The sequence below is a fragment of the Vombatus ursinus genome, unplaced genomic scaffold (assembly GCF_900497805.2).
Source record: "Vombatus ursinus unplaced genomic scaffold, bare-nosed wombat genome assembly UNPS02011369.1, whole genome shotgun sequence".
NCBI classification, from domain to species: Eukaryota; Metazoa; Chordata; class Mammalia; order Diprotodontia; family Vombatidae; genus Vombatus; species Vombatus ursinus.
Window position 1 is genome coordinate 468,914 of NW_020951147.1, and position 22,727 is coordinate 491,640.

Sequence of the window (22,727 nt, forward strand, 5' to 3'; positions counted from 1 at the left end):
TCCCCTCACCATATGGGCAAGGACTGTTTCTCCAAGAACAGGAAGAAAGTGTCAGGATCACAATATGTGGTTATAAATAACCTCGGCTGGTGTGAAACGCATGCACTCACGGCTTTTCAGAAAGATGCTTCAGCACCAAGAGCATGGAGGGCGGAGAGGGGAAAGGAGGGGCGGGTTCTCCCTCAGCCTGGGCTCCTAGTGGGAGAGGCGTTCATAGGCAGAAGCTCTGTCCCCTTTCTGCGGGGCTTAACTCAGTAACTCCTCTTGGGCTCCCGGGGCCATGGGAGGGCGCGGATTGGAGGCTGTCTAGGCCAGCGGACAGCCCAGAAGGTTGAAGGCTTCCTTGCCGGTTCTGCTTCTTTCCTGATGCTTATTCTTATGGGTGTTAATTTTCCAGATGAAGAAACTGAGGCTCACAGAGGTTATGCGGCTTGCCCAGGGTCACGCAGCAAGTGGATGTTAAAGTCGGTATTCAAACACAGGTTTCTTGGCACTAAATCCAGGCTTCTGTCTAGTGTAGTCCATGCTAGGTTGTACATTCAGACTAAGTGTCTTAGGAGTTCTGAGGAAGGCCAGCTCAGGGTGGGCTGAATATGCACAGAGGGCAGTGGAGGAAGTGATTGTGAACTGACCCTCAAAGGATGGCCGGGATTCGGCTCCAGGCAAGGTGAAAGGGCAGGCATTCTTGGGCATTCTCTGCCTCAGTTTTCAGGATAGAGTTCTGTTGTCTTTCTTCTTGAAGCTTTCATGGCAACATAGCCCGTTGGAGATGGTTGGAGCTGGATTCAGAGGCCCTGAGTTCAAATCTCCGCTCTGGTGCTTATCCCTTGTGTGTCCAGTCTTGGGTGAGTCACTTGGCCTTCGTTGACTGTAGCTTCATCATCTCTCAAATGTGGGGGTGAGCCTGGGCTATCTGTATGGTTCCTTCCTGCTCCAGCCCTGCGATCCAGGTGACCTTGGACGAATTCCCTTCTGTGTGACCTTGGCAAGTCACTGAGTCTCCTTCGACCTCATTTTCCTCACCGGAAACGGCCTTGAATTTCTTTCTTGCTCTAAAGCTATGATCGTTCCCAGCTCAGAACTCCTCCAGACAGCCCTGATTGTGGGCACCTTCACTGCTGTTAGCCATCTCTACTTGCTGACATCTCCCCGTCATACATCTCGTGGTTCTGTCTAACTTCTCAAACATTTGTTCTTCCCCACGGAAGTGCCAGGAGAGTGGGGGCCATGCCTACTACTTCCTCTCTATCATCTTAATACATAGGATAGAGAAGGCATTAAAAATGGAATTCCCTTCCCTGGCCAACCCAGCCTTGGATCACCAGCACAAAATTCTTACCTGTAGATCTGCACTTGTCTACTCTACAGTCTTCAGTGGCTCCCTATTCCTCATCGAATGAAGTTCAGCCTCCTTGGTCAGACACTGATGGCTCAGTCTAGTGCCACTCAACTTTTCCAACCTTACCAATCTTAATTCCAGAGCCTTCCCTCTGTTAGTTATTTCCTGTAGATAGCTTGTTTGTGTATTTGTATATGAGAACTAGAAACTTTCTCTGATCCTCATGACTTCTCAAATCTCTCCAAAATAGCAATTGTCCACAAGGGAGAAAGTAATTTCAGCCATCTACACGATCCAAGACACCAAGAGTCATAGAGGGGTAAAAGCTCAATGAAGCAACAGCCAGGCAGGGGAGGCCTTGTTACGCTCACTCAGCACCCTCGCTGTCCCCCATGCCCTGACGGGGCTGCTCAAGCCAACCTACAGGCTGGCAAAGAACTCAACTATGCAGTGTGCATCTGACCCTCTCCAACCCTCCACTCCCCGTGCCATGGAAAATCAAAGAGCAGAGCTTAGTGTGGCTGGGCCTGCCATGTAGCAGAGCTCTGTGTTGTCTCTGCATCCTGGCACTGGGTTTGGGCGGGTTCAGTCAGCGGCCAGAACCTTGGATCTGGGGCACGCCATCCCTGAAATGTTTGCCTGCGTCTTGCACAGTTTCTAGTAGCCTCTGCAGCCTGCTGGTGCCATCTCCCTCTCCCTCATCTCTGGAAGGGGTTGATGCCTCCTTGACAGGGTGAAGGAAGCTTCTCCCTGGGAAATGCCATGAAGCTTCAGCTCGGTGTCATCCAGCAATCAGGAGCCATCCTCATAGGCTGTTACTGTCATTTTACTGATTATGAAAATTCCTTTTAAAAATTGAGAGAATAAATTAATTTTAGGTTCAAGTGTGAGGTGTGGTTGTATCATTTTACTTATCATACTTAGAAGAGGAAGAAAATAAAAAAAACCTGCTGTCAATTTCCAAGGTATAAAAACTGTTTAAAAACCGAGAGAATTACATCAAAACATTAAAACTTTTAAGAGAAATATCATTTTCTTTCTCTCTCTGTCTCTGTCTCTGTCTCTCTCTCTCTCTCCCCCACTTCTGTTTCCCAGAGGTACTGAGGAGGCATTTATTAGTATCTTTGAAGGCAGAAAGAGATAAATCTGGTTTTGCCATTTTGTGATAGTGGTGTGGTCAGATGAAGGGATGTGGGGTCCCTCAGTTTTCCTCAGCTTCCCAACGAGATGGCTGGAAGTCGTTCCCTGGAACTCTGGGCACTGATTCTTATCCCTGGGCACTGCTACCTAGGCAGCATCAACCAGGGGGTGAGAGCAGGCTTTGGACTCCCCTCCTGCCATGCAGGGGTGGGGTCAAATCGTGCCTGGGGGGGTCTTCGTAAAATCTTTTCGTTCCTTTTATTTTTCAGTGCATGGTCTGTGGCCCTTACGGAGCGCCTGGGGTCTGTCTAGGCCGGATGTAGGGGTTGTTATTTCCCTCTGGCAGCCACCCTTCCTAGTGCACATGGCATTGCTGTTGCGATGACAGCCTCTTCATCTCCTGACTCCCTTTGGCCTTCTTAGCCAGCCTCAAAATCCTATTGGTTCCTTAGGATTTTTCCTCATCCCCTCTCGTGCCACCATCCATGTCTGTCAGTCCTGATGGCATGCACTGGCCTCCAGTTGGAGGCTTTCAACGTGGCCTCCACAACCAACAGTCTTCATTCTGCCAGTCCGTCCTGAAGGTCAGCCTGTTTAAATACCTCCATTGGCTCCACTGACTGTCATTCAGGTTGAGCTTCACCTTATCATCTTGGCATGCGAGACTCTTTGTCTTCCCAGTCTCCTCAATTTGACCAGTCTTTGCTCTTGCTGCTAGAGGCAGTGTGTCATAGTGGAAGGAGTAGATGCCCAGTAGTGGGATTGCCAGGTCAAAGAGTATGGACAGTGTAGCTTTCAGATAGCCCCAAATGGACAACGGAAAGGAATCAAGCGTTTATTAAGCCCTAGGCACCGTGCTAAACACTTACAAATGTCATCTCATTTGGTCTTCACAACAACCCTCTGAGCTAGGTCCGATTACTATTCCCATTTTGTAGTTGTGGAAACTGAGGCAAACAGAAGTCAAGTGACTTACCCAGGATCACACAGCTGAATTTCAACTCAGGTCTTCCAGACTCCACGACCTGTGCTCTAACCACTGGACCACCTCACTGCCTCCACTAACAAACAATACATTAGGGATGAACCATGTGTCAGTGTGTCCTTCTTTCTACAGACCCTCTGATATCAATGCTTTTCCTCTCTTGTTGCCTTGCCTATGTGTGAACTGTTTTAGTGTGTACAATCCCTTGTTAGTGAACGTTTTTGTATGGTTGCTGATAATCTACACTTCTCCTTTGGAAATCACCAAGAATCAACCAGAAGTGGATCTGAATGGGGTCAGGCCAAAGGTTTGCGTTTACACTGGTCATCTATGGTGTTTCTTTGTGTGAATATGGAGGCTTTTTATGTGCTCAGAAAGAGGGGCCCAGGACCTTGTTGCCTCTTCTGACATATTGCTGCCAATGATGTTAATGGGGACAAGGAAGAAAGGAAGGCCTGGTAGGAACCTGGAAGTTCCTGAAGGAACGCCTAAGAGACCCCCAGTGAGTTGCCTCCCAACTCAGTTCTTGCTTTCCTAAGCTGCCCTAAACTCATCTCAGGAATTGTGGGCAGCTGCTGGCACTGCCATCCTTACTGACAGGGAGTATTTGCAGCGCCCTGGCTCTCTGCCAAGGTGGCGATGAGCTCTTCTAACCTTAGCTCAGCTGTGGCATGTTAGAATTTATCAAAAGGAACTTGCTCAAAAGCTTGAGGGGAAAACCCAAGAAAACCACAAAAGCACAAAATCAGATCCCCAGGGAGCAGTAGTCTGGGTACACCTCCTCTCACTGGCATGAAGTCTCACTCCCCTCCAATTTTGCCTCAGGCATTTACTATCTGTGTCCCTGATTTCCATTCCACCCCCAACCCAGCTGACAGGGCCCTCTTCCTCCTCAGACAATGTGAGAGCCCTAAGCCTGGATTTCTTTGCTTCTCATCACTTTCTACCTTATAATATTCTGACCCGGGTACAAGGTATTCTGCCCTCTCTTCCCCCAGGCCCAGTGGAATGTCAGCTCCTGGGGCTAGGTCATTAAGAAACAAAAACATCTGTGTTTCCCCTTCAGCCAGCTCAGTGCCTGTCAAGATTCTGGATGCTTAATGGATGTTTGTAAAATTAAACCTAACTGAAGAAAAAACTTCTTAAAGGGAGGCCCATGATGTGGATCTATCAGGAACCTCTGGGGATGGAAACATGATTGAGTGAGCATACAGGAGAGATACCAAGGTTCCCCTTTTTTCCTTTTCCTGAACCCAAATATATCAGAAGCTCTGCCATTAGAGATTCATTCTTTTGTAACTATTCTGAAGCCAAGGTCATGATGGACACTTGTTCTCCCCTTCTAGATATAATGCCTAAACCTTCAGTTTAACTTCTTTTCTTGTCTTAACTTTCAGAGTTGGTCTTGGGCATATCTTTGGGTATTTTTTTTTCTAGTAGGTGTAATGACCATCAGGCAAGTAGAAGGAAAGCTAGGCTTGGGTTCAGGAGAGCCTTAGGTTCAAATCCCATCTCTGACATTCACTGTAGATAAATAGTGGGCAAGTCTCTCTACCCTTTGGTGCCCCATTTTCTTCATCTGTAAAATGGGAATAAGAATTGTCATAGGGTGCTTAGGAGGCCAAAATGAGATAATTAATAGACATTTATTAAATGCTTACTGTGTGAGAGGCACTATGCTTCACGCTGCACATGTAAATGCTTTATAAACCTCAAAGCGTTATATGAATGTCATTTAATTTTATTATTGTAAGAAGAATTTCCTTAGTTAAGGAGAATTTTTAGTATTTCTGCTCTTACATCTGAAGGAAGGGAGGAGATATTTTCTTTTTTTAATAACTTTTTGTTTTGTTTTGTTTTGGTGAGGCGATTGGGGTTAAGTGACTCACCCAGGGTCACACAGCTAGTGTCAAGTGTCTGAGGTCAGATTTGAACTCAGGTCCTTCTGACTCCAAGGCTGGAGCTCTATCTGCTATGCCACCTAGCTGCCCCTTAGATATTTTCTTCAAAGATCCTGCTGGACCAAGATCTGGGGAAGAGCTTTCCACATTTTCAGAATTTTCTCTCCAGCATCAGTATCGGCACTGCCTGGGGCTAGGCAGACATGGGTGGCAGAGAGGAAAGGGGGCTGGCCTCTGAACCAGTAAGTCCTTAGGTCAAATCCCACCTCTGACCTATGCTGTCTTTGTGATGGCTGAGCAGAGCACTGGATGTGTAGTGAACTATATGTCCAGTGCTCTGTTCAGCTCACTTAGCTGGCAAATGGCAAAGAAAGTGCTGGTAGAAAGACTTCTTTAGTGAGACCACTCCATCCTGATTCAATTCACTCTATTTGCCTCAGGTTTCTCATCTATAAAATGGGGGCAGTCATAGCACCTACTTCCCAGGGCTGTGAGGTCCAAATGAGACAGTAGACAGTGTCTGGAAAGCACTTCATAAACCTTAAATCCCAGTATAGATATTCATAATTATTATCATTTTGATGACTATGTAGATGTTGGTAATGTCTCTGAACACATAAGATGATGCTAGGTGGAAGGCTTCTTAATGAAATCAAGGAGAGTAGTGATCCTTCTTGCTGTTTGTATTGAGCTCAAACTTTCCTCCCTGTTGTAGGAGCTGGTTGGATTACTACCAGTCACAGGTGCCCTGGCGATTCAGGTGGCGCTAGCTGTACGTACGCACCAGGGCTCAGAGGTGGCTGGTGTAGGCAGGTGGAGCTACTGCAGAGGCCAAAAGCAGTGACCCTCCATGGCAGTTTCCTAGATAGGAATGGAGCAAGTGCCCTGAACCATAATTTAATTGACTACAACCATTTCAAAGCGGACAGTTCCCAAATCAAACTCCTAAGTTTCTTTGCTCTGGACTCCAGTCTGCATCTCCATCTGCCTGCTGGACAGCTCCAGCTGCATCACCCTTTGGGATCTCTAACTCAGCCTGTTGAAGACTGAGTCCTTTCCATGCCTTCCACAGAGTTAGTGCTTAAGAAGTGCTTGTTCAACTGGATTAAAGCGAACTAACTTTAGTTAATAATATTAATAATAATAGCTAGCATTTATATAGCATACCTACCACACACCAGATACTTGGTGCTTTGCAAATTATTAGCTCATTTGATCCTCATACCAATGCTGTGAGGTAGCTACTGTTATTCACCATATCTTAAACTTGGGGAAACTGAGGCAAATAGAGGTCAAATGATTTGCCCAGGGTCATACTGTCTGAGGCAGGATTTGATCTCATGTTTCACCACACGAAAAGGAAATAATAACAACAAGAGTAATGACTAACATCTTGATATAACAGTTCTGCTACAACATGACGTACATGTTCCCAAAAGGCACTACGGTATGCAAAACCCACAATAAAAACCTTGGGGTTTATGGAGAAAATAGGATGAGGGACACAATGCCTAAAATGTCATCAGTGGCACATAAAAACAAAACATGGGAACCTAATAAAAATGGGAACAAAGTCATGTGCATGTTAAATGATTAAGGCAGAAGTACTACAATAAACAGTGACTGCACCATTAATGACCTTGGCTGCTGCTCAGCCTAGACCCCAGGCTGCCTGAGCAAGTTGGCCAGGGCTAGAGTCAGCCATGGCAGAAGTGGGAGGGGGGGATGGCAGGACGAGGAGCAGCCCTTTGCTCCACTCTTAGCTCTTATGGCACCAGAAGAGACAACAAATCTAACACTTTATCTTGGCAAAGGCCACAAGTTTACACGTGTGGACGTGGGTGTCAGAATGAGGTTTGCTGCTTGGGAGTTAGTGGGTTTTCTGCGTTCGTGCTGTTTCTCAAGGATGTAATTGTGCAGAAGCAAACTTGAAATTTGAGTAACGCTCAGTGTTTCCTAATGTATCAGTTGTGTTGGAACAAATTTATGTTTTCAAGATGCTTGTTATAGCAGAACCAGCTATACACGAATATGCCCAGGAGCTATGATCTCTTCATACAGCATTGCAGACTGCAACCCTTGTGTGACTTTGTAGATAATCCTGGAGTTACTTGAATCACTGAAAGGTTAGGTGATTCTCTAGGGGTCACACAACTATTGGCCATGGGGGGATTTGAGCCTCCTTTCTCTTGACTCTGAGCCCAGAACTCACAATCTTTGTGGCCCATTGCCCCTTTGATCTTGCAGTCATCCCTTCTACGTCATGGTGGTTAGCAGTGCTGTGCCCCAACCTTTGGAAAATCTGCATAAAAGTTTTTGGCCCTCCCTCTGTACCGGAGAAGAAGTCTGAAATTTTTCTTTTTCTTTTATGGGGTGTTTCCAATACCTTATTGGAAAGTTAGGGTTGATATTATATAATGCTATACATATATTTTATGCATTTCTGAGTTTCCAAACTTTTTCTGTGTCATCTGTGGCTTCTGCAAAACTCCCCTAAAATTCCATTTAATTTCTTATGCCAACCGGCAATGTATCAAAACTGTGAAAGAAAAAATTGCAATGTGGAAGAGATAACTGTACACTTTAAATTTTACAGGTTGCTTCATGTACATTATTACCTCCTGGAATCCTTATGTTCGTCCTGTGAGGTCAGCGGGAAAGGCATTATTATCCTTTTTTTTTTCTTCAGATATGAAGACTGAGAACCACATTATATGACTTCCCCATGGTCATAGAGCTCTTATAATTTTCAGAGGCAGAATTTAAACCCAGGTCATTCTGACTTAGCATCTAGTGCCCTGTTCACTGCCTCTTGAGAGAAGTGAGCTTTGAATTAGAAGACCTAGGATTAAACCCTCGCTGTGCCACTCATTCATTAGCATTATGACCCTGGTCAGAACATTCCCCATCTTGGGGGTCTCAGTATCCTGAGGAAGTAAGGACTTTGGATAATCTCTCCACTTCTTTCCAGCTTAACAATCTAAGCTTTCAATAATGTTGAATGTTTTGAATGTTTCATTTGGAAATAATTTGAAATTTCGTATAATCTTGTAGGTGGCGATAATCGCAGGAAACTTTGAGCTGGCTGAGTATATTAAAAACCACAAGGAAACAGATATTGGTAAGTGGAATGCATGCTGTTTCAATGATGGTCATGGGGAGTATGTGATTTTATTTGGGGATCCCCACCCATTTTTTTTGAAATTCTTCAGAAGAAAGCAGCATCAGATAACTACTCTAGACACAGCTCTCCCCAAGTGTGATTCTGCCATCTTTGTTGTTCTAATTCCATCTCTGAGAGTTTGTGATTCTGTGGAATTTTATTTTCCCTGGTCCATGGAAACATCTGAATGCACAGAACTCTGATATAGCATGTTTAACTTTCTGAGAGCTAAACATACCCTTGGGAAATCAGGTGGAGTGACATGTCTGACATTGATATTTTAGTTCATATAGCACCTTGAGTTACAATACTAATTGAAGATTTAGAAATCTCTAATTAAATACCACATGATATGCTCAAATCCCATTTAAATAAATTAGTTAAGAGAAGTCAATTAAGCAAGGAAAGAAGACGCAACTGATTATGTCTCCCTTCCCAGGCGGGTAGCAGCTGCTATCCCAGTGACCATCATCCTTCTTTTCTCCATACCCTCCATACAGTGTTTGGCATGGAAAACTTATTCATCGTTCTTGCAGCAGCCCAAAGAGATATATAGGGACATCTGGATTCTTAGTCTATCTCTACAACTTGGAAGGATCCACTTTGGGTTTTTTCTCTTCTTACTTACCCTCCCCTCCCCATCATCTCCCTTCCTTCTACCATGTCCCATCCCCAGGGTCCATACACATAAGATGGGAAGAAGGAGCATGTTAAGATGGTTGCATCCTGGGAGGTGTGGTCCAGGGAGGGCTGTACTAGTTTGAACTTCCTGAAAAGGTATAAGATAGGATCCTACCTCGTTCAATCCCACAAGGCACTGTCTTAAATCTCCCCAGTAGAAATAGATAAAGCAACATGCCGTGTGTAATGTCTGATTTCTCTTTACCACAAAGAGAAAACTTGTTCCCATGTTGGTTGTCCACCATGAATGTGCTTGGCTTGTGTGGCCTCCCCTTACAGACATGGGAGGATGCCCAACTGATGGATGGTGAAGTGTTCCGCCTCATGCCCTGCCAATGGCTGGCAGTACTCCAGCTGATCATGTCAGCCCTCCCTCAGCACCTCCTTGATAGCATCGTGGGGACCAATGAGTTGATCTTTGTCAAACAAGTGAGCTGAGCTGTGCTCACTGAACACAGGAGACATTTAATAACCGTCTTTCGAATTCCCCAAAGCAAACAGGATAGATTCAGATTAAAATCTGAAAGTATTTAGTGGTTTAAAATGAATTGGAAATCTCTTAAGTGGCAACAAATAAAGGAATAGAGATGGGTGAGTCTGGACCTTTCACGTGGTGTGCCTTCTGACGTGTGCCCCTAGATGCGTAGGATCACAGGACCAGAGGCATTTCTTTGTGGATGACACTAAGGAGAGCTGGGGAATTCTAGTTTTCTATCAGCAACTCTTTGGAGCCCACACAGAATAGCAAACTGAACGGCCACCTGCCTCATCAGTCATCCCTCTGGAGCTTAACTTCTGGAATGATCACGATGACAGGAGAATAATAACCAGAGACCTTTCTAGAGCACTTTGCAATTTGCCAGACACTTCATATTCTGGAACTCCTTTGACCTCCACAATGAACCTTGGGAAGTAGGTGCTCCATTATCCCCATTTTCCAGAGGAACCTGCGTGTGAGAGGCTGAATGACTTGCTCAGAGTCACGGGACTAGAAAGTGTCTAAGGTCGTATTCAAAGCCAGGTGCTCCTGATTCCACACCTACTGGTCCGTCTGCTATGCCACAGTCGCCTCTCCTGGCACAGATGGCCCTGCCAGAAGAAGTCTGCAAATAGTTGCTGAAGGTTACTTCTTCCTGGGCAAGAGTCTCAAGGCCTGAGGCCTTACCTGAGGCAGAGTGCTCATGGATGCTGACCTAGTTGGATGCAGCAAGTGTTTCTGAACAGAAGGCTGAGAAGGATGTGTTTTCTCTGGAGTCAAGTCAAGAGGCCTTTAAATGGAAAAGGGAGAGGAGGAGGAAAACTGCCTCCACATCGCAGCAGAGGTAGACCCCATTGAGAACAGTCACAGTGGAGGGAGAAGAGCACCACAGAGGCCCCGAAAGCCTCAGGAGGCACAATCTAAGAGGAGAGGCGACAGCAGACCTATCATTCCAGGTGTCTAGACACAAATGTTCCACTTAGGAAAAAGAAACAAGGTGACCGGGGGCCCCAGCCGGTATCTCCTAAGTGTCAATGAGGCTTGATGATATGGGACCCATGTTTGAAGTGGGGTTATGAAGAGTCCCTCTTACTGAAAAAAATAGGGATAAATAAAAGGAGTGAGGGCATAGATAACCTATTTGGGGAAATGTAGGGAACAGGAGAGGAAGCATGATGGAGCCTGTTTGAGACAGATCAATAGAGGCAGGAAATAGAGACATCATTATGACTGGCATGTACCACAGACCATTTGGACAGAAGGAGAACCTGCATGAGGAGTCTGAGAACTTGATCATGAGCCTAGAACCCAGATATGGCAGCGGTGGGGGATGGGAGTTGTCTAGACATCTGGTGGACCTCTCTCTGTGACAAAAAAAAAATGAAAAGCTGATACTTTCTCATCTTGCCTTATTAACAATTTCACTTTTCAAAGGGTACAGGAACCAACTAGGAAAAATTGTAAGAGGCAGCATTTATATAAGGTTTTAAGGTTTGCAAACAAAGAACTTACATTATATATACACACATGCACACATATGTATACATACATTGCACACATACATGCACATACGTGTACACACATACGCACACATGTGTGTGTGTGTTTGAAAGCTCCTTTGATACAACACTGGGAAGAAGGTACTGTTATTGTTGCATATGGTATTGTTACAGATGAGAAAGATGAGGCTGAGAAAAGTTATGTGACTTGCCCAGGCCACTCAGCTAGTAAGTATTAGCAGCAGTATTTGAACTCAGGTCTTCCTGACCTCAGCTCCAGGACTGAATCCGCTGTACCAGCTGTTTCTATCCCGGCGCTTACTCTCACCAACAAGGAGGAGATGGAGGGAACTGGAAGGTAGGAAGCAGTCACTGCAGATCTCAGAGGGTGGCACAGAAGACAGGATGACGCCATAGGTTCTGGCAGACGTATGTGCTTTATAGAGAGTAGATTTCATCAGGTTCAGAGAAAGGCGCATTCACCCAGGAGCAACTGATAACTCTCTAGAATGAAATTCCAAAGAATCTGTTCTGCTGTTGATTCTGTTCGGCCAAGGTGGAGAAACTAGAAAGGGGGAGTGCTCCTGTGAGGGCAGAGGTGGTGAAGGGGAGAAGACAGAAATCTTCAGCGGGTGATTTGCTTCTCTTTGCTCTGCTAAGGACAATGATCCTTGTCCTTGAAAGGACAGAACAACAATGGCTAATGAAGAGGTGAAGCCCAGTTAGTTAAGAGAACTCACATGACCCTGATGAGTTCAAATAATACAGTGGGAAAAGCCCCGCCTGGATCTGGAGCAAGAGTCAGAGAAGCTGTGTTTGGGGACCTACTGTGCTACATCCTACCTTTATGGCCTTGGAAACTGGCGTAACCTCTGTGGGCCTCAGCTTTTTTACCGGCAAAATAAAAGTGTTGGGTGAGCTGACCTCTGATGTCCTTTCTAGCTCTCCCTCAGTTATCCTGTCAACTCGCCAGCCCCAGATGAAGCCCGTTGCATCGAGTTCAGCAAACTTTTCCTAAGGGTGGACATTGTGGAAGACATTGCTCGATCCTGTGGACACTGTTAGAGGTAGCGTGGCCTGTGGACCTGACTCTGGATTGGAGTCAAAAAGACCTGGGGTCAGATCCTGCCTCACACACTTATTGGCTGGGTGATTGGGCAGTTCATTTAACTGTCGTTTGGCTCAGTTTTCTCCTCTGTGATGAGGAGAGGGCAGACAGTGGCCTTAAGGCTCCTTTTCAGCTAATCCCCACATAGTCTCTCTCCCAGGGATCTCATATCCCATTGGAGGAAAATGACGTGGAAATCGAGAAATAAATCAGCAGCAGTGTGAGGAGAAGGGCCGCTGACAACCGGGGTCACTGAGGGTTCTGAAGACAGCTTAGAAACTAGTCCCTGCTCTCCAAGGTTCCCATTAGACAGAGGAGTAGAGCAGGTGCATCTCTGCGTCACTAGAAGACAGAAAGAGTAAAGGCTGGTACTAATGTTAGTCCAGAGACTCCCCATGGCAGGTGGCCACTGAACTAATCCTGAAATCAAACTAAGGCTTCAAAGAGCCCCTGGTGAGTCTGTTACACTTTCCAGGCCTCTGGGACTGTGTGGACAAAGGCTTAGCGTGTGGAAATGGCAGTGCCGATGTAGAGAATCTGGGACACTTCACTGGCTTTCCGTCAGTGGGGGAGCTCCCAGTTAGAACCCCTCCTCCTCTGAATCCAGGTCCCCAACTTCTCTGGAACTTAGAGAGTTGCCAAAGGCTCGGGGAGTTGAGGTGACTTGCCCAAGATCATACGGCCCATATGTGGCAGAGGTAGCATTTGAACTGAGATCTTAATGGTGCCAAAGCCAGCTCTGGCCACCCTACTACCCTGCCTTTGATGATCAAGAAGGAAGGAGAATCTGAAGTCATCCAAAGGTCTTCCTCAGACCTCAGAGCAGCCAGATCTTTGTGGAAAAGGCCTTCACCCCCATGTGTGCACAATAGCAGCAATACAAAAGCCCGAAACCCTTCTTAAAACAACAACAAGCATGGGCATTTGTTGAGTTCTCAAAGATTTGCCAGGCTGTACAGATAGTATCTCCCTTTGGCTTCACAGCAGCTCCAGGAGAAAGATGCTATTCTTAGCCTCATTTTAGAGCTGGGGAACCTGAGGACTCGGGAGTTTGGAAGACTTTCAACAGTTTGAAATTTGAAGGTGAAATTTGAGGTGAAATTTGAACTCCGTCTCCTGAATCCACGTTTAACGTTCTCCTTGCCTGGTCCCGGTTTACTCCAGCCAGAGGGATGGATGTCAGCTTGCTGAGGGCAGGGATGGTTTTCCATGTTGTCTGCCCAGCATCTCACCTGCTATGAATGTGTGATGGATTAAATTGGGGGAGGGTTCCCAGAATAAAGGCTTCAAAGTTGTTTTCAGCTTGTTTATTGGTCAGTCCATTACTATGGGATTCTCACCTGACTATTGGACTGTCCTCTGCTAGAAAGCCTATTGGAACAGGTAATCTGACCGGTGACCACACTCTCATAATTTCTGGCAAGTTGCAATAGTCTGCCTTTTTCAAAAGGTCAGGATCTTCCTAATTGACGTAAGCTGCCAATAAATGACTATTTCCATCAGAGGATGGGGCACGGAAGTGCCTCAAACCAGAATGATCACTGTTTTTGGCGAAGAAAGACAGGAATCCTTGTTGTCACTGGGAAAGCAAAGCCTTCCATCCTGGAAACAAATGCCTCAGGTGCTCAGGGCCTGCCTCTGTCCTCTGGCTTCTCAAGTACCAGTCAAGTCAATAAGCATTTTTGAAGTACCCACTTTGTACCTGACACTGTGCTAAGTATTGGGATTGCAAAGAAGGGTAAAAACACACATCTGCATTCAAGGTGCTCTCATTCTAATGAGAAAAGAAAGGAAATAAGTGTTTGTTAAGCACCTACTATGTGCCAGGCTCTGTACTAAGTGCTTTATAAATATTGTCTCATTTGATCCTCACAATAACCCTGCAAGGTAGGTGCTCTTGTTTTCCCCATTTGACAACTAAGGAAACTGAGGCAAACAGAGGTTAAGTGAAACTGAGGTTAAGGGGAGGTTAAAAGGATCGCACAGTTAGTAAGTGTTTGAGGCCAGATTTGAAGTCAGGATTTCCTGATTCCAGGCCCAGTGAACTATCCACTGTGTGAGCGGTTGCTTCTAATGAGAGAGACACCTTGAAGACAAGTAGGTATATGCCAGAAATCTGCAGGCTGAATTGGACTTAATCTTACAGGAAAGGTGCTAAGATTAAGGAGTACTGGAAGAGGCTCCTTCCAGAAGGCAGGATTCTGACTGAGGCTTGAAGAAAGCCAGGGAAGGCAGGCAGCGGGGGCGAGGAGAGAGAACAAGCCAAGCATGGGGGGGTGGCCGGTGAAAATGTTTGTGGTCAGGCGACAGAGTGTCTTGTGTGAGGAACGGCAAGGAGTCTAGAGAATCTGGATCATTGACTATGTGGAGAGAAGTAAGATGTAAAGTAGAAAGGGACCAGGTATGAAGGATTTTGAACACCAACCGGAAGATGATATATTAGATTCTGGAGGCAATAGGGAGCCAGTGGAGTTAGTAGAATAAGGGAGTGACATGGTCAGACCTGCACTTTAGGAAGATCTCTTTGATAGTCACATGGAGGATGGACTGGAGTGGGGAGAGACTTGTGGCAGGCAGTCAAACCATTAGCCTATTGCAGTATTCCAGGCATGAGATGATGAGGGATCACACTATGGTCCTAGCAGTGTCTGAGGAGAGAAGAAAGAGACAGGAGAGGTGTTATGAAGATAGGAACAGCAGGCCAGGATGACGGATTGGTTATGGGGGTTGATGGGTATGTGGAGTCAGGGATGAGCCCTCAGTTGTGAGTCTCGGTGACTAGGGGGAGAGTACTCACATCCACAGTCATAGGGAAGTCTGGAAGAGGTGAAAGTGGCGGGGTGATGAGTTCAGTCTTGGACCTGTGGAGTGAAAGATGTCTATGAGATATCCGTTTCAATATATCTAGCAGGTGCTTGGAGATACAAGAATGGAAATTAGGACAATGGCTAGAGTTGGATAAATAGATCTGAGAATCATCGTCATAGATATGATAATGGAATCCATGGAAGCTGATGAGATCACCAAAAGAAACAGTATGGAAGGGTAAGAGGAAAGGGCCTGGGACAGATCCTTGGGGGACAGCTGGGGTCAGTAGGTATTTTGCAGATCAGATTTCTCTCCAAACCATAGTTTACCATCCTCTACCAAAGTGCCAAATGTTGCACCTGATCCATAGGGGCATTTTAATTAAACCACTCTATAACTAACCACAAAACATTCTTTCTCACTTGACAAACCTTGCGCTTACTTGTCCATAAATACCTATAATACATGCAGTGAGAAAAGCAGACCTTCCTAGAGATGCTGTCTGGGACAGGCACACAGGGACAACTCCCACCGTTGACAGTATGTGCATGCAGATTACATCTAGTCAGCGTGCACACACAAATAGGGGAACTCCCATCTCTGACATGGCAGAGCTGCTAATGTCTTCTCCTGATAGCATCGTGGTACCCCGTTAGGATCTATTCCCCCCCACATGTTGCCTTTGCTGCCTCCTTTCAGTAGCAACTCTGTGCTCCCCAATCCATCTACTCTAGTTTCAGGACTACTCAATACTGTGTATCACCATCCAGTGGGGATGCTGCGGTTACAGCTCTCCTACCAACTCTTGATCTGCCTTCACCCATTAGTGGGGTTGTGTGGACGGTGAGTCTCTCCCTCCAGAAGGACACCTTGCTTCTCTGGCAACCTGCTTCTTCCATTCCTTTACGTGCCTCAACTCATCCTCAGCTCTGCCTATAGCCCGATCTACCATCTATGGGGTCCTGTAGAAGCCATAGCCATCCTCAACCAACATTTTCACCAAATAATAGATTTGTAATAGTGGCTATTGACCATGAAGCTCTCATTGGCCCTTCAAGCCAGACTTTCCAGCCAGGAACTTCTCACCTCCATTGTGTCATGAGGTACAGAGACTTGTGCTGAGATCAGGTCTGTCCTTTGAAGTCTTCTGTTAAGTGCACCCATTCCTTGGAAGGACTCAGTGTGTTACGGTTAATAGATATGAGCGAGGGAGACATGGGTTCACATCTCTCGTCAGGTACGATGTGACGGAGGAAGTTGCTTAACCTCTCATGCCTTCAGTTTCCTCATTTATAAATTGGGAAAATAATAGAATCTTGCAGCCTTCGTTGTAAGAATTAAGATTACATGTGCATACACACACACATCTGCATACATATACATTGCAATGCCAGTCTTAAAGCATTATATAAACATTGGCTAGTAGCCACTCTGATCTCTTCTCTAAACTATGCTGCCCCAGGTTGTCTCCCCTGGTCTTCTCAGTTCAACTTTGACTTAATTTATAGAGAAAAACCTAACTTACTTTTTAGAGTCCTATAGCCCTGTGACTAAGATAAAGCTGCCCCAGGCTCTGCTTTCTGAAATAGAAAATGAAATTGGGGGACAGTCTGGTAATGAAATTATCTTTACCTTCACTGAGCATCCCCATCTGTCTTATCTAAAGTAACAATGGTTCTCGTGGCTCAAGAACTATAACCATAGACTCACGGCCCCAGCAAACATCACACCCTGGTCTCCCCATCTATGACTCCCCCGTATGACCCCATGTGTGGGGAATGATGGGCAGCTAGGTGGCACCACAGTGCACAGAGTGCTGGGCCTGGAGTCAGGAAGACTCATCTCCCTGAGTTCAAATCTGGCCTCAGACACTTATGAGCTGTGTGACCCTGGGCGAGTCACTTCACCCCGTCTGCCTCAGTCTCCTCATCTGTAAAATGAGCTGGAGAAGGAAATAGCAGACCCCTCCAGTTTCTTTGCCAAGAAAACCCCAGATGGGGTCATGAAGAGCTGGATGTGACTGAAAACCACTGAACAACAAAAATCTACTAAAATGTTTTAGTAAGAACAGAAGAAGGAAATGGCAAACCCTTTCAGTATCTTTGCCAAGAAAACCTCAAACGGGGTCATGGAGAGTTAGACATGATTGAGACCCTCATCAGCAACAGCAAGGGGAATGACATTCCGGCCCCTGCTTCGTTTTCCAGTCTTCTTCCATACCCTGTGATTCACACAGTCTCCTTGGCCGTCTTATTACTTACTTCTCTTTGGCTTTTTGCCTTCGTTGATTGAATCTTTTAAATACAGTTTTCTTCCCACACTGCTACTCAGTCATGATAGTAATAATCATTTGGAATTCATACAGCGCTTTAAGGTTTACATAGTATTTACCAATGTTACCTCATGTTATCCTCCCAACAGCCCTAGGAATTAGGTGATATTATTATTTCCACTTTACAGATGAGGAAACTGTGAGGTTCTTTGCCCAGGGTCCTTCAACTAGAAATCGTCTAAGGCAGGCTTTGAGCTCCGCTCTTCCTGATTCCGTGTCAAGTGCTTTATCTCCTGTGCCACCAACCTGCTTCATCTAGTGGTGTGGTCCAGTGGGTAGGGCATTGCTCTTGGAATCAGGAAAACCCGAGTCCAAATCCTGACTCAAATATTTGCTACGTGTGGCACTCTGAGCAAAATTTTTGTGCTTCAGTTTCCTTGTGACGTCCTCGAAGGTTCCTTCCAGTTCCCCATCCATGGTCCTGTGATCATTCATGATAGGGCCAAGGTCCATAAGACAATGGGTCTCCCCTTATCGTGCCTTCTTCTGATGAAACATCATGAGTACTTCACAAGGTTGGAATGTCTCTCCAGAGTTGTTTTGGCTGAATGGAAAATAAATGAGGAAATTAACACATTGGCTTGGGTCTCCAGGTGCACAAAGAATTTAGCCTTGCTCTCGTCCTGTTTTTGTTGTTGACTCGTATGTGTGTGTGAGTTTGTAAGAGTGTGTGTGCGTGTATGTGTTTGAAAGGATTATTTAGATCGGACCTGCATTCTGATCCTTAGTCTTGTGCACAACTGTTCACCAAACAGAGTACTCTGCCTCGAATTCAGACCCTCTCAGGCTCCCTGCCAGGCACCTCTTCCTGAAGGCTGCTATCCACATTACTCCACTGGAGTGCGACTCACAGACCATTTTGGTATCTCAGGACCTGGGGATGCATCTGGAGCCGGACATTGAGGCAACTCTGTCTCTTCTGTTTTAGAAGAGACATTCCATCTCGTCGGGTACCGCTCCGTTAAAGGGCCAGATGACGGGGGAATTGGCTCTGAAATTGAGCCTGGGATCTTCCCCCTCTCTTTTCAATTTTAATGAGTAGGCCCATTGTTGTCATTTCTTTAATCGCCAACTCAGAGGAAGTCATGGTGGGAATGCAGCGGTGAACCCCAAAGTTAATCCGTGATTGTTTTCATCGAGCTGCCTGCGAGTCAATGAGCTGGGCAGCTCTGAGAAGCGTTCGTGCTCCAGCCTTTATTATGGCTTCTCTAGGGTGGCTCTCCAAACACAAGATGGTAATATATGGGGGCCCGCCCTGGCGCTCTCATGAGAAACAGTAATGCCGCTCTCAAGCATGTAGCGAGCTGAGTGCCTGCGGACTGGGATGACCGTCTTTCGATGTGCTTTTGGGGCTTGCTTTGGGTTGGGTTGGGGTTTTGCCTGGCTCTGTGATGAGATGCACTGTCAGATGGATTAAAGGACATGGGCTGTGCTTCCTCAGCTGAACCAGGTTTGTTTTCAACATCTTGTGCTTCTGCAGCTATGGAACTGGAAGTGAGAAGGGTGTGTCTGTGTGTGTATGTATCTATGTCTGTGTGTGTGTGTCTGCATCTCTGTGTGTCTGTGTCTGTGTGTGTGTCTGCATCTGTGTGTGTGTGTGTGTGTGTGTGTGTGTGTTTAAACATGGAGCTCATCCCACGGCTGTGTGAGTTGGGGTAGTTGATTAGCCGACTAACTAATACTTGGATACCGTTGCTAGGTTTCCAGGCAGAGTTCCCGTATCCCTGTATAATTATGCTCTGTTGTGTACAGTCGATGGAACGCGGAGGTGGGGGGGGAGTGGGAATGATTCAAACAGCTGCCTTGATATAATATTTGGGGGCATGTAAAGTCAGGTCTGCTACAGAGAGATGGAGGATTCTTTCTCCTCTCTCTACCTGCCTTGGAGTTCACTTGCCTCACCGCAAACTAGGTCTCATTATAAAGAAGCATTTTGGCTTTTTTAGAATGTTGGCAGTGAAATGCCCAGCTTGCAATGAAACAGACATGATGTCATTGAGCAAACATGCTCACCTTCTTGTTTGGGGAAAGAAATGGAGGTTTCTGGAGGTTTAAGTGTTTCTAACCTAGATTCTTTAATTAAAGCAGACTGATTGAGGTCAGTAGGGAGGAACCTCAGATGAAGCATGTGATTAAGCCCCTCGCCAGGCCAGTGTAGAAGCTGCTCTCGGGCATCTTGTACAAGGCAGCCCCTGACTTAAAGTCCAGCTGAGCCCTGGGAGCTGGTTTGCAAAACAAGTTGTGCAGAGATGGGATTTTTAAAAATGAAAGCACTCCCAGAAGAAAAGGTGAATAAGTGAGGCATCCCCAGCCTGCCCCCCTCCCCTAGCCAGCCAGCCGGAGGCAGCAGGTCACATCATATTCTGTTTTTGTTTTGCTTTCCTTCTTCAGGATGGAAGGAGCCCCGTAAGTATACGCTGTCACCAGGTTCATTTGTGATGCCAGCCATGTATGTGTGGACTTGCATAATCTGTTTCATGTGCTGGGCACAGTTCCTCCGCGGTTGAGAGCAGCCCCAGGGTGTCCTGTAGATTGTCGGGAAAATGTCTGCCCAAGAGAGATAGGTGTCTGTCTGGCATGGGCTGGGAAAATCACGATGTTTTATCCCCAGATCATAAAACATTCCTAGCTGGCAAAGAAAATATTGAAGTCTGTCCTTCCCTCTCCCCTTGCCAAAGGTCATGGATGTAATTATTTTTGCATGGGGCATTTGGAAACTAGTAAAAATGACCTGAAAATACCTGAGCAGACCTGAGAACCATGCAGAGATAAGTATTCCCATGGGAGATGGGCTTTTTGTCCTGGCTTTCATTCCCACAGAGATATAGACTTAGCCCAAAGCATCCTTCGGGCCAACCCATGCCCGTTCTTCAGCAATGGGCCTCTTCTTGGGGATTCAGTGGAGGTGTTCTGTCCTGTCCACCCTTCCACTCTCCTGCCGCGTGTTTCCAGGTGGCGCGTATGCCAGCCTCTGGGGCTTTCTACCATCCGCTGCCCTCCAAACCTCCATCTGGATTGCGTCCTCTTCTTGTCACTGTCCCCAAGTCCGCCTTGTGTCTATTTCATGACCTCCATTCGGCTGTGAGCTCCTGCAGGAGCACTGCCAGCTTGGGCCTCCCACCACCCACTTCCAGAACACTGCTCTGCACATCTCAGACACCCGAGAAATGCTGATTTCATGCCCTGTCTATGAATGCCTGCCCTTTGACATATGTGTTTGCATCAGTCCCGATCAATGGTGTACAAAGTACCCTAGACTCATTTGGAGTCTCAAGACCTAGGTTCAAAAGTCCCAGTTCTACCGCTTACCAGCTGAGTGACCTTGGACAAGTCACTTCTCTCTCAGTCTCCATTCCCTCACCTGTAAGGTGAGATGTTACTACTTATGCTTATGATATCTGCCTAGCAGGATGGTGGTAAGCATTGAATCCAATAATGTACATAACGCTCTTTGTAACTGGAAGGCAGTAATAGAAGGTGCATGTGTTTAAATGTGTTCATTTTACTTCTCATCCTCAAGTAGAATTTTTCAGAAATTGAATTTGTCTGAGCTTTACTTCCATTCTCTCTCCAATTAACAGGGCCTCTCCCCACCAATTAAAAAAAAAAAAGATGATGCCCCTTAGGCCAAATTCTGCACTGAGAAAGCAAAGTTTTCCATATAGTTTAGGGAGAGTCACTGAGTGTCCAAAGTAGAAGGAACCTCAGGGCCATCCATCCGAACCCACACCTGAATAAATAGCCCCTCTCCAATACAATCAACAAGGTGTCATCCAGTCTCTATAGTTTAGAGGGCCTCTTCAATCTTGACTGTCCTCTGGGCTCATGAAGAGTGCCTTAATTAAAGTAACCCATGATTGTTAAATGGGTCACATAGAAAAGAAATGAATCTGCCTGAAATCATTAGCCAAGTTCAGTGTATTTCTAGGCCCTTTTCCTGGTAATGGGAAGAGTGGGGGAGTAAAGTGGCATCCTGGATGTCCTCTGAGAATCTCGGTTGTAATTTGCTATTTACTACCTATGTGACCTTGCGCTGGTTCTTTTTCCTCCCTGGGAAATGGGTGGGTTTGTCTAGGTGAGCACCATGGTCCCTGTTAGGTCCGGCTTCTCTGATGCTTCTCTGACTTGGATTTTCTGGGTCCTCTCCCATTCTCAGGCCACAGGACCATACTTGAAACGACCTCATTTTAGAAACTACCCTCCCTCATGAGCCCATTGGCCAAGCACCCGAGCTGGACCAGAAGGCAGGGAGACAGAGGAAGGGCTTTGGAGGAGACAGCCATCGGCAGCATGCTCTTCCCTTCTCCAAGGTTTTCCCCTCCCTTGTCCAATTTAACCCACAATGGCTTTCATTAGGAAAGGTCATTTACGTATTATATATATTTACTATTGTTCTTGTACCCAGTGAAAATCACCTCCCAGTTTCCATAAATATTCAACCACTTCTCATTTCCACAAAGATAGGAGTGGCATTTCCTATTCCCTTCCTTTTTGTTTTTGTTTTTGTTTTCTGTTGGTTTTCTTCTCTGAGGTTAGCAGTGAGCCTCATGTGTATTTTGCAGTCTTCTGCTAGACCTATTTTATTTTCTTCTGAGCCTCCTCATATGTACAATGGAGAGTCTAGGCTAGGTGATTATAATGATTGTCCCAGGTCTGCAACTCCATGATCTGCCATTCTGTGTTCTAAGCATCCTACTGGCTCCTACATTCTGTGTTCTAGGGTCCCTTCCAGCTTTGATGTTCTTTGACCTGAGGGCCCTTCCAGCTGTAACATGTTATGAGTCCCCTTTGCTGATGCTCTGTACCATATTTCTGTGGCTAAGGCTTACGGATTTAAATTCATCCTATTTTTCCTCCTTCGATGCCTTGTGGTCCCATACTTGGCTCATAGGGCTTATGGTATACCCCAGAGCATCTTAGAGCTGCCACAAAATAGAGTGGGCTCCCTCAAGGGGAAGAGGGTTCTGCGTCACTGGAAGCAAGTAAGCAAAGACTGGATGCCGACTTCTTGATTGTGCTGTAGAAGGACTGCTTGTTCAGGTGTGGGTTGTAATGAATGGCCCTTGAGGTCCTTTCTACTTTGGACATTCAGTGACTCCCTCTGCTTGTAGTTTCACATTCCATCAGGAAGTCCTTGCTTCATCAGCAGCAGCAGCATCAAAGGTTGGGATGCTTAGTGCCCCAGCTCTTCTAGACACAGAGGATACCGAGGGAAGCCAGTTGGGTGCTTACCTGCCTTCATTTTAGTTGGGGAGGCAAGTTAGCTACACATGATGATAAGTGCTGCAATATG

General features: G+C 46.1%; 1 protein-coding gene across 4 annotated transcripts in view; it reads left to right on the forward strand.

Annotated features, from left to right (window-relative positions):
• Nucleotides 1-22,727, forward strand: part of SHANK2 (SH3 and multiple ankyrin repeat domains 2) — a 712,956-nt gene that overhangs the window by 157,996 nt on the left and 532,233 nt on the right. For all 4 annotated transcript variants that reach the window (XM_027856171.1, XM_027856170.1, XM_027856172.1 and 1 more), the window contains exon 11: nucleotides 8,420-8,486. In XM_027856171.1, coding sequence (XP_027711972.1) covers nucleotides 8,420-8,486 — 67 coding nt within the window. The remainder of the gene's footprint in view (nucleotides 1-8,419; nucleotides 8,487-22,727) is intronic.